Below are 23,940 nucleotides of genomic sequence, written 5' to 3'. Positions count from 1 at the left end.
ATCCCAGGACCCTGAGATCCTGACCTGAGCCGAAGGCAGAGGCTTAACACTGAGGCGCCCAAGCGCCCACTCTTATTTATTAAAAGATTTTATTTATTTGAGAGAGTGAGTGAGTGAGCAAGCACACAGTAGGGGCAGAGGGAGAAGGAGAAGCAGACTGAACAGGGAGCTCGATGCCAGAACCCTGAGATCATGATCTGCGCTGAAGGCACACTGAGCACCCAGGTGCCCCTGTTAACCACTCCTGTATCTTCTATCTCTTCACTACTCTTCGCTGCGTATGAAACAATGTCATCAGGTTTTCCAGTTAATTCTTCCTTTCAGTTTCATCCAATCACCGGCCTAGCACTGAATATTGAAATTTCAAATGAATACACACATAATTTCAAAGAATTCTACTTGGTTACTTTTCAAATATTCCTATTTTCTATCATATTATTCTACTTTTTATTATCGGGTCTATTTTTTCTTTTCATGCCTTTGTTTTAAAAGGACTTACTAAGAACACCTTTGGTACTGATCTTGTTTTCCAGTTTTTGGAAATATTAAGATTGTCATTTCATTTTTCATTCTTCCATATAATTTATAGCTCAAATTACAATCTATATCTCCTATTAGAATTTCACCAAGGTAAGTAAACCACTGGTATCTTCTTTGCTCAATTTCATAATGGCATCAAGTTCTCATCTCAAAAAGTACTTGAGGGCATTATAGGCAAATACAATATTATCTTTCAGAGATTCATTTCTTTTATGGAACTTTTTATTTTTTTCTTCCCACACATTCTTCTCAACAACTCTTGTTTTCTTATCATTACACTGTTTTTCAAAGCTTTTCAGCATTACCTTTATCCTTTTATTTCCATCATTTTCAAATCAGCCAGTTATAGGGTCTATAATCAATCTGTTATAAGCATACCTTGCTGTACTGTAAATTTAAGAACGTATTTATAAGCTAGCTATTGAAAACCAACATGAGACTCTAGATTCTCCTCCTTTTTCCTTATTTCTCTGTAGTTCATCACCGATAATCATCCCAATGAAAAGCAAAAAGCACCAGACTTATAGATATTTTATAAAGCAATAAAAGAAATGAACATCGGTGAAGTTATTATTGTTCTTTAGAAACAGCTGCTGTGAGAAAAATGCCAAAAAAATTGCAGTTTCTGAAATGTTTATTTTAAAAGATTCTTTGAATGTTGAACTTTTTGCTGACATTACCTTGTTCATACTGCAATGCTTATCATTAGAATTGCAAATGACAGTTACCTGGGTTTATAAGCCCCAGTATGATATAAGAGCAAGCCTGGGAAACCATTTTACCTAATTTCAAATCTATCATATAGACTATGATGCTATGGGATCTGAACTCTAATTGAAAAGTGTTGCTTTTGTTGGGAATTATCATTGAAGATAATGAACTACAGAGAAGTAAGGAAATGATAGAAAGGCTCTAAGGTCTCATGTTGGAGCTAAAAGCAATATTACAAATATCATATCTGGTTTTATGACAGCACAAAGTACACATGTGCTAGACTGATTAAAGAAGCTAGAGTTGGTTGTCACAGGCCACCTATGTCACCTAAAGGCAGTGATGAGGCCAAATGGAAACAACCTGAAAGGAAAAAAATCCATTTTAAAAGTTTATTTCAGGAATCTATGAATTTAAAAAGTCTCTCACCTCGTAGAAGAAATTAAGAGCTTATGTACTGTGAAGAAGAAGAAACCATCTGAGTCCAAAAAAGTGGGTAAGAAAGACCTCACTATCTCCTCTTAATTCATTTGTCTCTGGATTTCAAAGTAGAGAGATGAGGAACAATACAGAAATACGGCCTGACCTAAAGGCCTGTTTCTGAAAGAACTATATTAGGATCCTGAAAGACCCAGAAGATACTATAGAGATCACCTAATCCTAAGTTCCTGAATGTCAAATGTCAGAGCACAGACTTGTGCCACGCTGAGCGTAAGAAATCTCAAGGTGATTCAAGGCTAAAGTCTCCTAGCTGCCCCCCAAAGATTCTAGTCTAGCCTCTCTGGGGTGGTACCTGAAACAAAGTAATTTTTAAAAGAATTTAGATAATTCTGGTGTGGAGTCAGGCTTGACAAACACTGACTTGATATACTGGGGAAACTGATATCCAGAAAGGTTGGGTGCCCTCCAGGAGGTCAGCAGGCTTGTTGGTGGGAAAACCGGGCCTAGAGTCCAACTCTGCACACATCGTGTCCACTGTTCTTTAGAGACAACGGGCCGCCTGTTCAACACTGTGTCCTCCTCTGCTGTCGTAACCAGCCAGCACAAGGAAGGCTTCTCCAGAGACCAGGGAACCACCGGCGGTCCACACAAGATGTAGGCAGAGGACCTGGCCTCAAACCCAGTTCATCACCTTCCCAGATGGGCAAATAATTTTTATATCAAAACAACAAATGCTATCTGTCCTTGAAATCAGGCCTAGAAACATTTTAAGTTTATGAAGTATGATAAGGGCTACTTTTATCTTATTGACTTCATGAAGCTTTTCAAATTTGTTGAGTAATTTGTTGAGTAATTATACTGACAGTGTAACAAATTATAAAAAATATATGAAAATAAACTTACCAACTTCAACACTGAAATCACTGAGAACATATTTTCCTTCACTTTAATGATGTCACAGATCTCTAACACGCCTCATACTAAAAACGTCACTGAAGAAAGTTGGTGCATTTTAGGAAACATAAAATTTTAAAACCTGAAGAGATACTGATTTTAAGTTTTTTCCTACAACTTTTCCTGCCTTCTGTTTCCAATTGGCTATTAGCTAGTGAGGGAGCTCCCAAAGCCATTTCCAGTGGCCCAAACACATTTTACAGCAATGGATACTTTATCATAAATCTGCCCCTGAGAGAGTCCCAGTGCATATTAGCAAAAGATCCCAAGAAGCTCTTTCCCTGACATCTGACCATGAATCCTCAGGTTTCATGCTGAATGGTCCCTAGCAGCCCTCTGGGGTGCTTCCCTGCTGCCCTGCCCAACAGAGAAGGTTCCAGGTTCTCACAAATTCATGAACCTGGAAAATTCCCCCTCAATTTTGGTAATTAACAGGCTAGCCATTTTTTATCCTGTGAGAACATGTGAAAATCAACTATACTTTTATGGGACAAACAAGAGACTACACAGAGTAAAAAACAAACTACAGAGAGTAAAAACTACACAGAGTAAAAAATATATATGTGAAACCTTTCCAGAAACTTGAAGATGCTCTATAATTTTTTTTTAAGATTTTATTTATTTATTTAACAGAGAGAGGTCACAAGCAGGCAGAGAGAGAGGAGGAAGCAGGCTCCCCACCGAGCAGAGAGCCTGATGCGGGGCTCAATCCCAGGACCCTGGGATCATGACCTGAGCTGAAGGCAGAGGCTTTAACCCACTGAGCCACCCAGGCGCCCTGACTATAAATTATTTTTACAGTGATCTCTGACAGGTGGCCACGGAAAGAAAATAAATGGTCATTAATGTAACAGTAGTCTTTCCCATAGAAAAAGCTTCTAAACTCTTTCTTCATATATAAGAAGGCAGAGCCCCTGGAACTGTTTGAACCACTTGCCCGAGGTGAGCAGTTTCTCTCTGCACCTCCAACAAGTCCTCTGAGCTGCACTGGAGACCACGAGGCCATTCCCACAGGTTCTGCCGCCTTCCCTGTGGCTCCCTCCTCTCCACCTGGAAGCCACTCCCTGGTCCAGGTTTAAGAGAGCCCCTGGCTGAGTAACCCCCAGCCTTCTCAACAGGTCACCAATAGCACACTTCCACATCTTAAGGGAAAGCTCTCAGTACATTTAAAAATATAATGAAGGGGGAAAAAAAAATACTGATTTAGCAGCTGTTTTTGTGGATGAGTTTTTTAATATGGAATACATTTTGCATCTAATAATTTATTTTTATTCCCGGTTACTCAGAATATGCAAATTTATTCATAAAAAATGAATAAGCAGTGAGACCCAGTGGTGCACATGAGCTTGGTTCTCTGGATTAAGAGCCTATTAAGAGGGATTTATTATGTGTTTCTGTGGGCACTGCAGAGGCTGGAAAAAAAGAAACATTTTCAAGCCAGAGGCCAAGCTTAATGCACTACTAAGCGGGAGGACAAAGGAGTGGACATTTGGTCACCTTCCCTGAGGTAGAGATGCTCAGAGACACCACACCTAAATGACTTCTCGATACATCTGGATCTGCAGCTTCACACGGGTCCTGGCACACACGGAGGAAGGCAGAGCCAGTGACAGATCATCAAGCTCACTCCTTCCCGGGGCTTTAGGAGGTTGGACACTGAAACCATTTTCCCTGAAGCCTAATTCCCACTTCGGAAATAGGGAAACCTTCCTACCTGGGCCACTCTGCTGCAACCCTTGGGTACTGCCCAAATCTCCAGAAGCTCCCCGCCGGCCCTCTGCTTGCTTCTTCACCCATTCCGCTCCTACCTCCTCCTCCCTGCCCTGCTCATTCTCCCTCCCAGCACCCCTTTCGCAGGATTGTCTGCAGACCTCCCAATTCCTCTGTCAATAAATACTTGAATATCGTGAAGCTTTGTGCAGGACAGACTCTCTACCTCTGCTTTAACCAAACATCTCTTTCTCTCCCAGTACCCCGACTTCCCGTGAGCCCACCTGAGGAAGGCTCTTGTCCTCTTCCACCCCACCCGCAGGAAAACCTCTTCTCTTTCAGGTTGTGCTGCCCCAGTAATCCAGCCCCAGTGCTCGGGAGGGGAGCCTCCCCTCCCAGTTCACAGAGGGTGCCAGAGCCTAGCTAAGGCCCTCCTACCCCCGTCTCTCAGTGCCCACGGGGATGACGTGCTGCCCTCACAGTTTCTCAACCAGTTCCTCTCCAATGACCCTTACCTTCACCTGCTTCCTGAACAAGTTCATGAGGGCTCTGTCAGAAATGTTAATGTACCAACACCCCACTCCCAGAGCCCGCATTCTTGTTCCTCAGCTCTGTCGTTCCTTTACATCTCACTTCTCATCTTGATGCTCTCAATCTTCCTCAAGTCATGCTCCTTTTACCCTGCACCCCGAGTGCAGCACCCTCCCCCACACTGAACCCTCACAGTGGCCCAGGGGCCCCACAAATCCTCAACACGATGCTCCTCTCCTTTCTTAACCTGATAACCACGTCTCTCCCTACCATGTTATTTTCTGGCTCTATCTGCAAAATCTTTACATTTCCAGGACAGCGAATTCCTCTGTATTATAACAAAAACTCATTTTCAAATGAAGGTGAGAAAGAACAGGCCAAATAGTTCAATAAATGCGATTTAAACAATTTCAAGTTCTATGGCAGCTACCATCTACCAGGAAAAGATTGGGATGCTGTGTAATTAGCATATTAATGATTTATATGAAAACAACGGGTTCCATTGCTTTTATCACAAATTCTGAATTATTACAGAAAACAAAGTTGTACTAGTCTAGAAAACAGACAAAAGTTAAATAAAATCATGTACTTCAACATGTTTCAGGCAATGGATTACAGAGTAGCTTCAAGGAAATAACTGAATTATTTGAAAACCTTTTTTTTTTTTTAAGATTTTATTTATTTATTTGACAGAGAGAGAGAGCAGAAGTAGGGGGAAGAGCAGAAGGAGGGGGAAAAGCAGGAACTCTGCTGAGCAGGGAGCCCAAAGCTGGGCTCAATTCCAGGTCCCTGGGATTATGACCTGAGCCAAAGGCAGATGCTTAAACCAACTGAACCTCCTGGTAGCCCCTTGAAAAACTTTTTTTTAATTCCCAAAATGGACACAATACTCATGTTGCTTAAAACTGGCTTGAGGGCTCTGGCAGCCACTGTAAATACCCCTCACCCTTCCCAATGCCATGCTGTATCTATCACATAAACGTAACCTGGGTGGCTCAGTGGGTTGGGTGTCTGTCTTTGGCTCAGGTCATGATCTCAAGGTTCTGGGATCAAGCCCCGTACCAGACTCCCTGCTTAGCAGAGAGCCTGTTTCTCCCTTTTCTTCTGCTGCTTTCTCTCCCCTACTCAGGCAGGATATCTGCTTCTTCCCCTCCTTCTTACTTGTGTTATCTTTTGCTATCTCTGTCTCCCTCAAATAAATAAATAATAAAAAAAAAAAGTGCCTGCTCATCAAGGAGAGAAAATCTGGGGATGGTTAAAAAACTGGATGGTTTCCTTAAAGGAAGAGATTTCTAGTTTCTCTACTTGATGAGCTTCCCATATATCTGGGGCCTAAATAAAATGTAACAATGCAACCGAATTCTGTTACCTAAAATAACCCTAGAAATGTTTATCCAGAAAGCAAATCAACTCCCTCCCCATGCTGATCTGTCTAAGAAAGAATACTTACTTGCAAATTGTAGTCTTGCAGAATTTTAACCAAGGAATCTCTCAAATTCGGGATCTCCATCCCTTCCTTAATACGGTGAATCAACAGAATTGGGTCTACATGTGTGCCGATGTTGTTCAACAAGCCAGTAATAAATGCTGCAAGATACCACATGGAACAATGAGCACATCAGCAATGTATATAAGGCAGTCAAAAGGAACTCAAGTAAAAAATTATTTCCTTGAATTTCCAAATTCTCAAAAACTAACTTTCTTTTTATTTCATGACATAAAGGAGGAAGCTCTGTCAGTGAAAAGAGCCAGAGAGCACAATGATGACTCAGGACACAGCCTTCGATGGCAAAGGGGTACAACTGACATTTATTGAGAACTTACACTACAGCTCAGCTGTCACACACTTTTCTCCAGTTTTCTGCAAGGTATGAATGTATTTGTCCCCATTTTACAGGCAAGGAAACACGTTGGTTAAGTAATTCATTCCGGGCCATAGAGCTAGCAAGTTAAATGCCCCAGTTCACTGGCAGGGCAGACCGTGGGTCCCAGTCATGACGTGTTCCATCTCACCCACCCTGTGTCCCTGGCGGTGCGTAAATTACAACTTCATCATGCTAAGCTTGATTCTCAAAGATGCATGTGCATGTGACGGTCTACATCTGAATTTGACTTGAATAACATTATCCTCTTTGTAGCTCTTATAAAAAGAATCACAAGAGTCATTTCTAAAACTTCCTGAAACAGATAAATATTCTTCTTAAAAAATGAAGGGGGTGGGCGCAGACTTTTAAATCATAACTGCCGGTTTTGGAATCATTTCCAGATCTTCAAAAGAGGGCCTGGGTTACTGTCAGGGAACTGTGTATCTCCTTCTAAAATGCGGAGGCAGCCACAGGGAGGCAGCACACACACAGTCCTGGTGCCACACGAGGAAACGAGGTGGGACAGAGATTAGGTACTGTCACAACAAACATCTGAATATGGCCAGTGTCCAATAACAGGCCTAGGTTTCCATGAAAAGAAACTGGTGAGAGCTTTACATTTTCAAAATTAATAGCCCTATATCCAAACTGAAAAAAAAAAAAAGAAACAAAACTAAACTATGTCAGGTGACATTCAGTAGGGGTACAGTGTGTCGGAACAAGCTTCAAGAACTTAACCACCTGCTCGTTTGCACATTCAGGTACTGCTTCTCTACACAGGAGGACTGGAAATCGTTACAATGTACCTAGCCTGTTTTTGTTATAGATACTTCACCATATTTTTCACCCAATGTGTCTTGAGATAATTCCAGTTGTAGATGTAACTGGACGCATTGAAAGAAACAGGTCTGACTGCAGATGGCTTTTCTGCTTACGCGGTTTGTCGATGGAATATAAAATCAGATCTTCCCAGAGTTCTCCGTCGTCTTGCTCCTTGGCAAATTCAATGGCTTTATCAACATCATGTAATTCCTCCATGATCATCTTCAGGGCACTGCGGCTGTTACCCATTCGGCCTAGCAAAGATGTGAGAAATACTTTCAGGATGCTTTAATAAAACATTTTTGAAGAATCAGCATATCTCTTGTTTACATATGTCTTGAAAGCTAAGACAAAAACACATTTTCTTATGGGACATTAGAATTTGCCATTTATAACCTAATGAAATAATGATTTCCTGGGTGTTTTCTTTGTGCTGTATACTCATTTAAGTGCTTCATATAAATTACATCATTTAGTCATCACTATAATCCTATGAGGTATGTTCTACTATTATTTCTTCTTTACGGAAGAGGATATGCAGCAACATTAGTAACTTGCCAAGATCATACAGCTGGAATCTGAACCCAAGTCTGTCAGATCCCTACTTCCTTCCTACTTCCCTATTTCTTTTGGACATCTTGATACCCAGATACAGTTAAGACTTTTAAAGGCCTTGGAGCCATTCTGCCTCTTTAAGTAGTTTTGGATTTACTCTTTTGACACACTCTGTGCCAAACACAAACTCAACTATCAGAGGGCTACCTCATTTCCTACTCTTCCAAGTTTGGGGGAAAGCCTTCCAATAACTCTCATTAAATGAGAGTATTTATCAACTATGCTTCTATCTGGCCAATTATCTTTACACACTTTGCTCATTGATCTATTGGCATTTTAATGGCTTTAACAGTTTCCCTGAGGTTTTAATACAGTACATGCAGAAAGCTTTACTCAGGAGGGACGGCAACTCAATCCTTCTCATTCTGAGCAGCCCTTATCAAGTGAGAATAGTGGGCCTGTGAATAAAATGATGTCCGATTTGTTCTACCTTCTGTAGCATTTTGTTCTTCCGACAAGTATTATTCCTATGGTTTAGGTCCTAAAAATGGTTAATTTTTAAAATGTGTATAGGATTTTTAAATTTTCATAACTTCAGAAAAGGACATTATGGCTCCCTTGTAAGTTCTCCCCTTACTTGTCTACTGGGAAAACATGACATCATGACGAAAATGGACTCTTCTGGAGTATTTTCTGGGCAGAGACAAAGGAGAAACACCTCATGCTCGAACTCCATGTTTCTGCTATGAATACCTGCATAGAGCTTCCTTGGGAAACCTTCAGGCATCTACCCTGCTTTCACGTAAATGGTTCATTCTGGAGGAAGGTGAAAGATAGTAAGTACGACATAAACAGAGGCAGTGCCAGAGGCCCAGGGACAATGGAGAGCTAGATGATACCAAAGTTCTCTCCTCTCCAAAACGTCCATATTCAAGTGCATTTTCTCCAGTTACTTAAGGTGTGATGAGGGACAATGAACATTATTTTCTACCGGGATGATAGTAAAATAAACTGTTTTTTTTTTTTTTGCAAATGAACCAACTCGTCATCTCCTCTACAATTCATTTGTGAGGTGTGCGCTAATAGACTTACTATGCAATATTCAGATGTTAACTTCAACAGCATTTATTAAATAACGCTTCTTTCTCTACTGAGCTGCAAAGTCCCCTTTTCTACGCATTCCATTCTTAAAGAGAATAGGCTCTATACTTTGTGTGCCTTTGGTCTAAAACCTACGTCCACTGTCCATTCTTAGACCATGTACACCACTTTACCACAGTGTTTCCCAGCTCATGGGGACCAAAAGCTACTTACTCAGAAGATACACTGTCTCTTCTACAAAGTTTCTCTGTTGACAGATCTCAAGAGCCTTTAAGTAAAGCAGGGTAAAAATGTTACTGTGGATTAGCAGCCATGAATAAATATGAACAGATTCACTTAAATATACAAGTTAGAAAAAAGTTCCCATTGCCTTCCTTTAAAAACAAAACGAAGTAAACAAACAAAACGCAAATCTTGGGTTTTGCTGGTGGCTGTTCTCATTCACCTCTCAGACAGGTGCTGGGCCAAACACAGTTTAACCAATACTGTATTTGAGGCAACTCGGAACACTCTGTGAGCAAAGGCAGAAAGCCAGTGCTGAAGAGAAGGACTTTCCCGCCAAGCTTTCTCTGGACACTACTTCAGGTTTCCTCACAGCTATGCGCCCCACCTAACGCCCCATGACAGCTTTAAGCTCCCCATCCCTCCAGTGGAATGTAAGCTGTTCTCCGCTGCGCGTTCCTAGTACTGGGCAGACCACGGCTCGGGAAACATCTGATGTTTAAATATAAACACATGGGTCAACAGAATATTTCTGTTCCCAGATCACAAGGTTTAAGAGAAAACTCTGTTCAAGCATCTATCAGAAGATGGGAGGGGGAAAATCGTATCTGACCATCAAGAAGGATCAAAAGGGAAGAGATCAAGTAAAGAAAAGAGGAACCTCACAGGTGACTGCATTTTCTCGGGCGTAAGAAACAAGACATTGTGTTTATATACAACTGAATAACTCTAAGCGAACCGGCACACATTCACTGCACACTCTGCTGGGCGCTGGAGGGTCAGGCTGGATAGAGATGCAAAGAAGAGTCACAAAGATGCCGCTGCTGACCACAGGTGAGAGGGGTGGAGGGAAGGTGTGGAAGCAGAACGAAGCCCCTAAGGAAGCGCAGGCGCCGGGGAAACTCGGAGAGCTGCACTAACTACCGATCCCATGACGGGGGTAAATGTGAATAGAGGGGCGCGTGCACAGACACGGGACATGGGCTGAGGTGTGGCCCTCCTCTAAAAGGCTTCACAGCACAGGCAGCATTTGAACTGGGTGTAGCAGGACAAGTATGAGATCCCTGGGAAACCGCATCTCCCACCCCAACTATGTGACCTCCCTGATGTGGGGCTCTGCTCTGACTCACAACCCAGAATCTTCCCTGTGACATCTGTGACCTGCCCTGCCTTTCTGGGCAGCCACACCTCCCTCACAGTCTGCTCGCCCCTCCACCTGGACTATGGCCCTCACTCTACCCTCCAACCCTGACGAGTGCTTCAGGCACTTACTCCGTGGACCCCACACCAGGCCAGGTCGCAGGGAGTCACCCTGGTGACAGACCACACCCTTCTTCCCAACAGGCGCAGTTGAGGACTCCAGCCCTGTGCCCCACAGGGTGCCTGGCTACTCCTGGGTGTGCAGTATATATTTTTTTAAATAGATGAACGGGCAGAAAAGGTTTCAGGAGGAAGGTCATTGGGTTGTGCAGTTATACCAACAAGCAGTCCATGGTTGTTTTAAAAACAAGAGCCAAAGAGATAAAAAGAAGAGTATAATCTCAGCAGCTCTGCTGGCTCAATGATCTGTCCTGGGAAATAACAGCAGGAGCTGGTTTGAACATTTTGATTTTTGACTTAAAATTTTTATGTAAAAAGAAAAAAAAATATATATATATATTTAAGTGTGTATCTCTTGTTGGAGAGTAATAGCTAAGAGGGAGGAAAAAAATGCTGAGCACAGAAATCAATGTTGGGGGTGGGTGGGTGGGGGATTCTGAAGCACACATTAAAAAAAAAGGAGAGAACACCTTTAGAATTACAGTGAAATTAGGGTGGAGTTTGAGGAACACAAATCATTTAAAAGAGGAAGTGAGAAGGCAGAAAGGTCACATTGAAGAGGAAAATATTAATCTGATTATTCACAAGGCTCCTTTAATAGTTACATGGCAGAAACAGCCAAATTATCCCCCAATATCCCTTACCCCATTTCTAGAGTAGTAAGATTTTAGGTGGGTATGTGACTGCCCAGAATTTAAAGAACTTTCTCCAAGCCTTCCCAGCCTCGGGAGAGCCATGTGACTGATATCGTCACAGGAAGGAAAAGGCAACATGGTAGCTTCTGGTGATATTCTTTAAGAAGCAAGGCCAGTCATCCCTTTGTTTTCTTATTTTTCGTTCTTTCACCCAATCTGCTCCTGGAAACAACAATCTTATCTTACACTACAAGCTGAAGGTCATACAAGGTGAGGGAAGGAGAGAAAAGAGCCTGAGTCTCCAACCACGTGGCTTGCCACCAGCACTTCCATGGGCCAGAGAACTCAACTGCTACTCTGTTGAAGACACTGCTATTTTGGCATTTTTCTCACCCAGAGCTGAACCTAATCCTGACACTTGATTCGTTTTGATTAAAAGCACGATTTACCTTATCTCTATACTCTTATGCCTATCAATCAATCATGATCATAAACAATGGAATTTTCTTACCTACTCCTTACCCTTCTGGAATACCAGGGCAGAGACAGGATACCCATGTGAGAAGTAGACAGTGAAAGGAAACAACAAAAAATATGAAGTTCGGAGGACCTGAGACCATTCTAACAAAAAGTTACTAAGAAACCAACGGAGGGCCATGATTCATGCGAACTGTGAGAGATACAGATGGACAGTTTGTGGCCGAGTGGGCCCATGTCACCCACAGATGAACAAGAAAATATAATATGAGTAGATACATAGAGTGTTTAGAGAGAGTGTGAATAAAGATGGAGTACATTGCCTAAATTAGTTTTTACTAAAAGGTATCTATATTTGTACTTGGAAATTTACTGACATTTTAAAGTACCATTCAGAAGTTTCCAACAAAACCATCCCCCCTTCTCTTGGAGATCTGCGAACATGCTTCCCTCCAAGCACACAGACGTTGTAGTCTGCAGGCTCACCTGTGCTAAGACAGGAGCCATTTGTTACATGAGGTCATTTAAATTTAAATTAAAAATGCAGTTCCCCACTAGACACTTCAACTACTTAATTGCCACATGTGGCTGCTGGCTATCTTGTTAGAGCAGTACATTTTCCTCACTGCAGAACATTTTATAGGATGGTGCTGCTGGAAGCTGTTAGGATTTCATCAAAAATGACAAGTCCTCTGAGAAGAAACGTCTAAAGAAAAGTCTGAAGTCAAGAAGGCTCTGAAATGCAAGCAGATGTGCAACGCCAAGCTCAAAGATAATCTGAGTCTCTGAAATTTGAGTTTCACAGATTTTAAATGTTTTATGTCTAATTTCTAACAGTACTGAAATTATTCTTTTCTCATATATGAGAAAGCAGAGAGTATAGAAATCTCTGGACGTTTTGAGTAAAAGGTAAAAAATATATTTCTGATACATACAATTTTTCTGTTCTTGACACAAGTACAAAACCATCTTTCCCTAGATTCTTGAATGTTCTGGAGACACGTGCTCCCTCTAGAGGAAAGAGTAGCAAAACTAAGATTTTTAAAGTCCAGAGGAATGAAACAGAAACAGACACAGACACACACATGGAAAGGGAGACTAGCAGTAAAAATAAATTGAAAAGACAGAATAATGACAGAAATTGAGTAAAAAACGATGCAACAGTTATGTATAATTTTCCTTTTCCTGATTTAGTAGAAAAGCAAGGAAAAAAGTTAGAGACTCGGGGGTAACTAGCAAGAACTATAGATTCAATAAGGATCTCTTCTACCCTTGGCCCTGCCGTCGCTTATCCAGCTTCTTACACGGCGTCAATGGAAATCGGTAAACGTTGCATCTTCTAGCTCTATTCCTGCAAATTCGTAACTACTGCCACCTTATAAATGCCATAAGATAGGAGAGAAATAATAAATTCAGGTACAAATTCCCAAATCTGCAGAGCCGATATTCTAGGCATAAGCAGATGAGATTTGTAAATGAAAACTAGCACCCGATGATCAAGCCTGGAAATAACATAACAAAGGACAGTTTAATAGTTTAAAAACAAATACCTTTCATGATTCTTGCAATACTAAGGAATATTTTTAAAAGATTTATTTAGTTTTGTTTTTTATTTATCATTATTTTTTTAATAAGAGGGAGAGAGAGAGAGCACAAGGAGGGGGCGTAGCAAGCAAAGAGAAAGGGAGCAGTAGGCTCCCCACTGAGCAAGAAGCCCGACTGGGGGGGGCTTGATCCTAGGACCTTAGGATCACGACCTGAACAGAGGGCAGCCGCTTAATGGCTGAGCCACCCAGGCATCCCAAGACTTATTTATTTTAGAGAGACAGAAAGGAAGAGAGAAGGAGAGTGAGAGTACACGAGTTGAGGAAGGGGCAGAGAGCAAGAATTTCAAGCAGCAGCCCATGGGGCAGGATCCCAGACTCTTAGGTCGTGACCCAGGCTGAAACCAAGAGTCAGATGCTTAACCCACTGAGTCACCCAGGTGCCCTTTAATTAACATCTTAAACCTGAAAAATGATTCCTCACCATAGTGGAAAGAATAGGGGACCTGACTTAAGAGATCCAGGTTCTAAGTCTTGGCCCTCTGCCTTATTAGTGCTACACTCTGGGCTGTTTCTTTCAACTCCTGAAGACTTAGCTTGTTGTGGATAAAATGACTTTATCCACCTACCTATTCTACTATGATTAAATAAAAATAAGGTACATGAAAGCATAGCCCATGTTATAAAGCACAGTGGAAACTTCATAAATGATTTTTATTGTCTTTTTAAATGGCTGTCAGAGTTATACATTCGTACTACCTCTGTATCTCCTTTAGAAGGAACAATTTCATAGAAGCTTATGACTAATTTGGGGATTTATGCATTGTGATTTTCAGTCCTGAACTCCAGTCTGATAAATACTGCCAATCTTGGGAATACCACTTTCTTAAAGGGCTTCTGATATGATGGCAGGGTCTCCACAAAGTTTTTGACCAAATATTGATTGTGAGATTTCAATCAATTTAAACTAAGTTTGACTGGAAACCCTGAAGATTTCAGCCAGCTGTCATTTGAAATCACCCCTCCTTTCAACAATTACCCAAAACTCTGCCAAGGCAGACAACCAGAGAAAGACAGAGCTGCTATTCTGCCAGAAGTGAATCATCAACAAGGGGGGAGGGGAGGGAGCCAACATGCTCTGAATAAAGCTGTGAAACCTTAAACACTTCCCATTTAAAAGAAAACAAACACCAAATTATCACTGAAGCATCTATAGGACTAAACCTCTATATACTCTTCTGAACCAGAGATTTCTTTGGTGGGCATTAAAATTTTAAGCTCTTAACTTTATATTTCGTACCAAATTTTCTCAGTCTCTCTCTAGACAAAACAGGTGAACCTGTAACTCATGACCTTCACTTCATGAACTGTGAAGTTATGCCTGGCATGCCTGGCACATCTACTTTGCTTTTTATGAATTGCTAGCTTTTTCAGGGTATAAGTAATACCCTCTTTAGCCTGGTTTTACATACTTGAGCAAGGATAAGAATACATTTTTTTGCAAACATACACATGGATATACACACTGGATCCTAATGAGAACCTCTTATGAAGAAATCACAATGATCTATAACATGACAGCTCATCTACAAAGTTCTAAAAAGGCAGATTACTAACTTGATTATTTTTAATGGCATGTTTCTACCATTACCAGCTCTAATTCATTAGTTTCAAAATTCTCTCTCAGTGAAAAACAAAAGATAACCTAAAAAAACAAAACAAAAAACTATTTAAAACATAATGGGTTTTGGGATGCCTGGGTGGCTCAGTCGGTTAAACGTCTGCCTTTGGCTCCAGTTATGAACCCAGAGTCCTGGGATAGAGTCCCTCATTGGGCTCCCTGCTTTTCCTTCCTCTGCCGCCCCCCCGCTTGTGCTCTCTCTCTCTGTCAAATAAATAAATCAATCTTAAAAAAATACTTGGTTTCACTATGCTTCTGTTGAACTCTTTTACATGCAACTGGTTCTTCTCAGTGGATCACAGAGAAGAATTCTGGAGGTTTTACATGACATGCTAAGCAAGTTCTATGTACTAGACATGCCATGTGTAGCTGTACGGTTTTCTGATGCTTCTCTTTTAGACAGAACAGTGTAGTGTGTCTTCTGAACATACTAGACTGGAAAACTATAAACAAGATGGGTTGAAAGTGTGGAAGAAGCACAAACATACTAGAATCTGGGTGGTGCCTCTGCACCCGCGTTTCATGAAAGGGAAGGAGCCCAGGCTGGCTGCTAGTCATAGCTGTGCAGCTCTGAGGGGTCATCAAAAGACACCCCGTGCTCCTGGAAATGAATGATGTTTCAATGAAGAGTGAGATACAAATGAAGGGGTACTGTTCAAAGAATAAGATTCTCACTTTTCCCCCCAAGTTATAGATTCTGTAATGAGAAGATGGAAACCTTTGCTTTTATTTTTAGAGGAAGATGATGAATTTCCAAATTTAGCCTTGAGAAAATGTCTTAAGACCCAAATTTAAAATGTTAGTTTTTCATAAATTAATATGCAGGCAAGATATTTTTTCATTAACTTCAGATTTCAAAAATCCACTGATCTGAAATTGGTTCGTAACATATCTGATAGCTGTATCAATGTGGCTGAAGAAGCAACTATGAAAGCTGTCAGGGGGCACCTGGGTGGCTAACTGGCAAAGCCTCTGCCTTCAGCTCAGGTCATGATCCTGGGGTCCTGGGATCGAGCCCCGCATCGGGCTCTCTCCCTGCTCGGGAGGGAGCCCGCTTCCCTTCCTCTCTCTCTGCCTGCCTCTCTGCCTACTTGTGATCTCTGTCTGTCAAATAAATAAATGAAGTCTTTTAAAAAAAAAAAAAAAAAAGAAAGCTGTCAGTGTGCAGAAACAGCGTGTTCTCCGTCAACTGCTTTTTGTTTTTTTTTAAGATTTTGTTTATTTATTTTGAAGAGTGTGTGTGAGTGGGGAGGGGCCAAGTGGGAGGGAGGGGGAGAAAGAATCCGAAGTACACTCGACCCTGAGTCACAGAAGTCCAGGTGGAGATCATGTCAGAGCCAAGACCAAGAGTCAAAGGCCCAGCAGGCTGGCCACCCAGGTGCAGTCAACTTTGTAATACATATCTCTAAGGGGTCGGACCCTTTTTTTTTTTTTGTTCTGTGGATACACAGAGCTGACTACAAAGTGCTTCCTCTCTGGCTATCTGAATTTAGTAAGATACCTGTAGCTGTCAGATGGCATTCCAAACCATAAGAACCACAGGAAACAACACTGGGGGCCATAGATTGCCCAGTTTCTAGTATATACGTTCAAACAGCAGGCTCATAAAACTTACTAGTTCATACGCAGCCCTGACTACAATCTGGTCTAGGTATTCATTTATTCATTCACTCCCTCACTCACGATGCAACAAACATTTAGCAGGTGTCTAATGAGTGCTGCTGCTGGGCTTACCAAAATGAGTGAGACAAACCACCTGTCTTTTAAGAATATATAAGATAATGTGAAAGAGATTAGTAATTTCTTACAATTATAATGAAATGCAGTATAATAGAGAAATGGAACGTAATGTGAGAGAGAAATAAGAGAAATACACAATGTGGATGTGGAGAGCAGACAGGGGACAGCACTTAAGTTACTGACCTTGAGTCTGGGGCCACCGCCTCTGGCATGGGCTAGCCTGGGGGTCCCTCCCAGGCTGATCTTTGGCCCCACTCTGGCTCAGGAAAACTGACTCAGACACCTGACACTGTTTTTTCTTGATAGTTGATTGAGTCCCACACCCCGAATTAAACCTTTATTCTAATTAAACCTGGCAGAGAAATGGTCTAGCTCCTCAACAAGATCTCAGCTGAAAGCACCTCCAGTCCTCATCAGAAGGCCCAGCAAAACCTCCTGCTTTGCTTGGAGAGCAGCAGTCACGCCCTGGGTGGCAGGAAGAGGAGAATGACCCACAGCTTACCAAAAAGGACAACTTCTTCGCCTGAAGTGTGTGGGGCAAGTCTGTGACTTACCTTTTCCAGTGGGCAATGGGTACTATCTCGGAGAAAGGGAAGTAAGTTTGGACGATCATATTCAGCATAAAGGCTGATCTGTTTTTCATGGTAGCGCTGTCCCTTATGATGGTCTCTCTTGAAAAGCTTATGCAGATACTAAAAAGAACAAAGAAGTAAACCATAATTATAAAAATAAGAAAAGCAAGACTTGTTGAAGGTTGCTATACTCAGTTCTAAACAGTCTCCATGGAGAGCCTGGAGGGGAAGCGGTTTTCAGGAAAATGTCTCAGTGAAGGAAAAGTGGAAAGAAGACCTTCAGGAGACAAGGGCGATCTCACACTCTCTCTTGAATGGCCTTGAGTGACCTGGCTCTGCTACTGACCAGCCATATGACAAGAACAAGTCACTAACCTCTTTGTGACTGAGTTTCTTCATCTGCCAAAAATCTCACTGGGTCACTGTGAGGACTGGATGTATTACCATCTGTAAAACACTCAGATCTGTGCTGATGCACGCGGCATACACTGAGCTCCAGGGAAATGTTAACGAGAGCTAGTATCCTCACCATCGTTTGCGTGGCTTCAGAAATAAAATGCTTGATTAGTGGCCTTCCTGAATCCTAAAAATTCTCATTTTTTTAATATAAAAGTGATATAGTTATGAGATAAAAGAATGTTCTTAAAAAATCAAGCAGCAAGTGCTAAATTATTTCTCATACATTCTACATCTGCTCTCTGTTAAGTCTTTTTTTTTTTTTTTTTTAATTTTATTTATTTGAGAGAGAGTGAGAGCGAGAGAGAGCGTGAGAGGAGAGAGGGTCAGAGGGAGAAGCAGCCTCCCTACTGAGCTGGGAGCCTGACATGGGACTTGATCCTGGGACTCCAGGATCACGACCCAAACAACTGAGCACCCCAGGCGCCCCTGCTCTTTGTTAAGTCTTGTTGAGATCTGTGCTATGAAATGCTGCCTCTCCTGGTGACATCAAAGGTAAAAATCAAGATAAATACAGATCTTCTGAACCCATTTTCAAAACTGATTCCTTTCCCTAGCTGTCTGAAAAAGTTAATGGACCTCAAAAAAAGTGAGTAATTTGCTTTCTACTCAGAGGCAAGATTAAGTCTATCAATATATGATGCAAGTTAGAAATCGATGTCCAAAGGGTAGTTACTGCTAACTATAAATAAACACCCATCACCCACGAGAGGCGGAAAGCCCGGACTGCAGCAATCAAAGTACATTCACACCTTGAGTGAGGGACCGAGCAGCAGTCTGTCCCTGATGCTGGGACTGTATGTAGGTTAGCTGCAGTCTGCCAGCCACTGTCGTGAACGGTCACTAAACAAGTCTAACTAGGCCACATGCACACAGAGAAAAGGCTCGATTGGTCAACTGGTCATGTCTCCTCAAGGCCAAGAGGGGGCGAAGGGGTCAGCCCTCCATGGTGCTAAGACCAGGGTCAGCGTGTGAGCCGTACACACACTGCCGTTTCCTAGACGGGCACACAGGCTTGGGAGGCTCTGTCCCAACTGCCAAGGCCAAGTTTCAGAGACATTCTGCTGCCCTACAGGGAAGATGACCCATCTGAGTGGGGGCTCTCAGTTTCAGCACTGCACAGGTGACACCGGCGCACAGACGCCTGCTGCTATGATCCCGCTCACGCCTTCCATGGGCCGGAAGTCACTGCTTCAGCAACAAGTCCGGAGGGGACCAGCAGAATGGTGCCCCGCTTGGCTAAGCTCACCATCTTGAGACACCCAGTCTCGAGGCACAATCTGCACAACTGCTGACCAAAACAAAGCAGAACAAAGGAGCTTCCATTCCTATCCTGGGGTCTTCAGAAGCTTCTGGTGTCAAACTGACTTCTGAAGGAAAACTCTACTTCTTGATTCTCCTCTTGGGGTGCAGAGAGGTGGGCAAACATATAAGAGCCCCCATTGAATTTGAGGCCCACAGTCCTACTGGACCCACCTATTTTTCCCTGCAGCCTCTTTTTGTAGGACACAGAAACCATGCGCTCTTGCTTTACTCCCACAGTGCCAGCAACACAGGCAATCAAAGCAGCCTTCCAAGGCAGTCTGGAGCAGTAGGCCTTAACAGTACTACCACCGAGACCAAATGAGAGAGTGGGATTCACTAGTGGGAGGGGGAGGACAGAAGAATGAGGCTCTGCTCCTGGATCCTTCTGTAATTCATGGTGCAATTATATTCAGTGTGGACTACACATGCAAGGTGCTTACTCCTAGACACAGTTTGGGGCCACAAACGTGAATGTGACAACTCTTTTTTCTTAAACCACAATTCCAAGGTAAGTCCAAGTTAAAGTACCTGGTCTGTAATTAGTCCTTAGCCAGCGTGAGAGGCTCTGCCACATTTGACTGATTACGGACTCCTGTTTGTGGTCAAACTTCCACACCGAGGAGTGACCTGAGCGAGCTCTCCCAGTAACCAGTACACCCAGTCCTGAAAGGCGGCTCGCCCCCGACACAGTCAAAAGGGCAAATGAAGATGGTCACACTCACCACGTGCTGCAACTCCGGTCTGTCTTCCAGTTCTTCCACTACCTTTTTAATCTAGAGAGAAAAGACATATTTAACCACTGATTTATGAGGACATGAACATGGCTGCAAGATTATTGGACCAAAGGCTCTCCCCTTTATAGCTTGGGTGTTCCCAGACACCCGTCTAGTAACACATAAAAAACAAAAGACACTCACTGAAATTTTGTCTTCGTTGTCCAAAAGCATGTCGACAGCTTTCTGAATAAAAAGAAAAAAAAGCCACAGTCACTGACACCTGCTGTGTCAGAAGAGAACCCATAGCCACGTTGTACGTGCTGTCACAGTTACAGGTGGATGGCCTCTTTCCACACACAAGGGGCCCGTCGCTTTGCAGTAGCCCTTAAGGGAGAGCTCTGTAAAAGAATGCATTTTAACATGGGTCTCGGTCTGAGACCTCCATGCTTTGCCTACCACTAAAACAGCATCCTGCTACCACTCCCTAAACACAAGACACCTTGTCTACACATACTGTAGCCTCCATGTTGTTGGATAGATCACCACAGCACTCCTGGGACTCTTACTGGTCACGGGGAGTGTGTTGGTCCCCAGACCACAAAAATGAGCTTGGCTTCCTGCCACCCGCACCCTCAATGAAGCCCTCTACAGATTTCCCAGACGTCGGAGGAGAGGGTGAGAACCAGAAAAAAACCAAGACAGCTGACGTTTTATGATGATATAAAGCTTACGGACTTGTGGCATTTATTTATCATGAACATTCATGAAACACAAAGGAGATGGTGTCTGTAGCGACAGGTGGTGGGCAGACAGCCCACCAGGCTGACCGTCCTCCTCACACCTGGGTACTGTTCCTGACTCTGCTACCACCTAGTTAGCCACTCCATTTTTTCTTCCCTCTAAAATAGGAGGATGTTAGAAGAGATTATCCTTAAGGTATCTTCTAATTAGAAAACTACGAGTCCCTAACTTTGGTTCATACTCTTGAACAGCAATCAGTTTCAGCTCGTTCATTTTTTCTACAGCTACATAAGCTAAACTCGGCTCTTGAGACACATGGCACGGAGAGCGGGTAGGTATAAGGGGAAAATGGATGTAGGGAAAAGTAATTAATTTTTGTAGAAGCACTCCATCCTCTTAATCATCTTTTGCAGAGAAGCAGAACCTCTGCACCTGAACTTCTTCAGAACTGCACTAATTCTTTTTAGATCAGTAGTCCCTAAGGACTTAAATCATTCACTATGAAAAAAGGGCTAAAAGCAGAAAGAAGTAGATTTAGCTCCTATTTAAATTAAGTTTAAGTGTATGATGACTAAAGCACATAATATAGATACAGTATATATATATATATATATATATATATATATATATATATATATATAAAATATAGTGCAGAATACCCTTAAATGTAATAAAATATAATAGGAAAATCCAAGCAATCCTTTTGGAGGCTTTCAAGTTCTACTCTTTAACTAATCTTTCAATTTTCTGAATGAGAAGTACTAGGTTCATATAAACTAAGTTCATAAAACTTTATTTCCATCACTGTCACTTGTTAAAAGTGCACGGATACACACACACACACACGCACGCACACGCACATGCACATCTATGAGCTACTGGGAGCTGTGGAGTCTGGCTGCCCTCATTAGTCAAGCAATCCACTGTTTGAATTTGTTGTAAATAAAATAACACATCCCACATGGCTGAGACCAGTGGAAATGCCATGTGCTAAATTTGTGAATGCCGACGAATAAACTCACGATAAATGGATCAAAATAGAAATTTCCCTAAAATTTTAATCCCGAGACATACAATTAGGAGAGGTGAATGAACCAAAGTGTATGGCTATTTTCTTTCTTTCTATGGATTTTGTGAATTGTTTCACTAAAAAATTACTTCACATACACACACACACACACACACACACACACTTTCAAAGTTCCATATCAAATTATGATTGCTTTTATAAAGTAACCACATCAAGTGAAGGATTCAGAACATCTAGTATGGGTCAGTGTTCCAACATGATCAGCACCCAGCCGAGCTCTGTGTGTACTAACTTCTCCAGCATCTGAATAGATGTCTAAATATTAAAAATTTGGAACAGTAAAAATAAAGGGTATTAAAATAAGAAACACATTACCTCAGAATCAAAGTCCATTAATAAAACAATTTTATCCTTGATAGAACTGAAAAGATTATGCTTGTGGATCAACTGGAAAACATCTTTGTGTCTTAATGTTAGGTATATTTCCAGAGCATTGCCATAGTTTTTGTCATAGGTGTACCTGGTAATACAAAATTTTTTATATTAAAGTTCATCAGCACTTTTAATAAAACACACAAATACACATACACTTCGTTTTGCAATATGAAAAACTGAAAAATTTGTTTAAATAGACAAGTCAACTTTATTTGGAAGACTATTCCTTGGGACTGAACTGTATGTGACCAGTACGTACTTCTTTCTCAGAGCCTTGCTTCCCATCTCCCTTGAATTTCTGAAAATTGACAATGTTCAAGTAATAAAAATGTTCCTTTCTAGACATTCTCAAAACTTCTTCATAGAACCCCATATACCACACAAAGAAACTATGATCCAGAAAAAAGGAAATTCTTATTCCAGTAATAAAAAATGCAGTTAAAATTTTAACAAGCGGTGTGCAGCTGCCAAACGGGTTTTATCTCCAAAGCTTATTTGTGAGGGGAGTTTATAAAACTGACATATTTTCCCACTGAAGCACTGTTTTTCACATTAATTCCCAAGCCAGCTCCTGAAAACCAAATTGTTTTGTGACCCCATTAGTAGTATGAATAATTATCAGTATAGTTAGTACTACAGAGCCCAAGGAATATCTAGGTTTCCAGAAGAAAATGGTCAGTGTTTCAACTCAGAGGGGGACAAACAGCCCTGAACTCTAGGCCACTTTGGTGCACCTTTCTTGGTCTTGGCAAAAGCTGTAAGAAGATGGGGGACAGGTGGTGTGAGGTGATGGGAATGCCAGTGAGGGTCTGAGGCAGGAACCACCTTCCTGACCTTACCTGCGGTGTGCTTCTGTTTTTACTAGACCAAAGCTCTTCCAGGACATGAGTGTATCTTATCTATCTCTGAATCCCAGGCCTACAGGAGAAAGCCTGGGTCACCAAAAGTGATTTATTTATTATTGAAATTTATTATTTCAATAAATATGAAAAATATTAACTAAGCTTCATTTTCTGAGCTCTGACTTAGTGCCAGGCATAGTGCTTAATTAGTTTTTAATTATGACCTTTCCTTTGAGCCTTGAAATCATCCCATAAGGAATGTATACACCTCAAGAATGATCAGGTTTGAGACACTATGTGACATGCAGATCCAAGAATGACAGAATCCAGAGCCTCCCTGGGAAGCCGATTTCCTTGCATAGTCTGAGCCCCAGCACTCTTCCCTCCCTGCCCTATGTAGTGCTACTGACTAGAGTTCCTCTCCTGTGGGAACCACACTGCACCATAACTTTAGTCTTGCACATTTTCCTCACCTGCTAGTTGTTCACTGGAGGTTTACAAGAGGACATTACTAAGGGTGAATATAGGAAAATGGTATACAAGCTTTGCTCTTCTGTGTCCTCATGAAAAACTCCCCTGAAAAACTCTTCACGTAGATTGAATTAGAAAAAAGCAGCACTAAATTCTACTCACAATTCTGCCAGGGTTTTGAGTAAGGTCCTATTCTGACTATCTTTCTTCAGGTGATCCCGAACTGCTTGGACGATTACTGAATTGTTGTACAGATCTCCAGGCCATTCTCGGATCAGAGTGGCAAAACCCTTAACAGAACAAGAGAACATTCCTGAAATAGATTAAATGATCCAAACAGTTTAAACAATGCATAAAAATATTAATGTAAACAGACAAAATAATTTTATGATTAAAACTCTGGCATGAACCTATCACCAATTTTCAGACTCTGGGTTTGGGGGTGGTGAGGAAGGCCGAGAAGCACTGCACTCAACTATCCAGTTACCATTCCTGGAAGTGGGTGGTGCTCTTACCTATTTGA

The 23,940-nt window shown here is 41.9% G+C and overlaps 1 protein-coding gene across 4 annotated transcripts in view; it reads right to left on the bottom strand.

Annotated features, from left to right (window-relative positions):
• Nucleotides 1–23,940, bottom strand: part of VPS41 (VPS41 subunit of HOPS complex) — a 175,983-nt gene that overhangs the window by 8,589 nt on the left and 143,454 nt on the right. For all 4 annotated transcript variants that reach the window (XM_082692551.1, XM_082692549.1, XM_082692550.1 and 1 more), the window contains 8 exons: nucleotides 23,580–23,707; nucleotides 22,045–22,189; nucleotides 20,100–20,141; nucleotides 19,905–19,955; nucleotides 17,404–17,541; nucleotides 9,444–9,498; nucleotides 7,688–7,828; nucleotides 6,338–6,474 (listed from right to left, as the gene is read on the bottom strand). In XM_082692551.1, the coding sequence (XP_082548677.1) occupies nucleotides 6,338–6,474; nucleotides 7,688–7,828; nucleotides 9,444–9,498; nucleotides 17,404–17,541; nucleotides 19,905–19,955; nucleotides 20,100–20,141; nucleotides 22,045–22,189; nucleotides 23,580–23,707 (837 nt within the window). The remainder of the gene's footprint in view (nucleotides 1–6,337; nucleotides 6,475–7,687; nucleotides 7,829–9,443; nucleotides 9,499–17,403; nucleotides 17,542–19,904; nucleotides 19,956–20,099; nucleotides 20,142–22,044; nucleotides 22,190–23,579; nucleotides 23,708–23,940) is intronic.

This window comes from Mustela nivalis, assembly GCF_964662115.1.
Source record: "Mustela nivalis genome assembly, chromosome: 12".
NCBI lineage: Eukaryota > Metazoa > Chordata > Mammalia > Carnivora > Mustelidae > Mustela > Mustela nivalis.
This window is presented reverse-complemented; position numbering and strand designations above follow the sequence as displayed.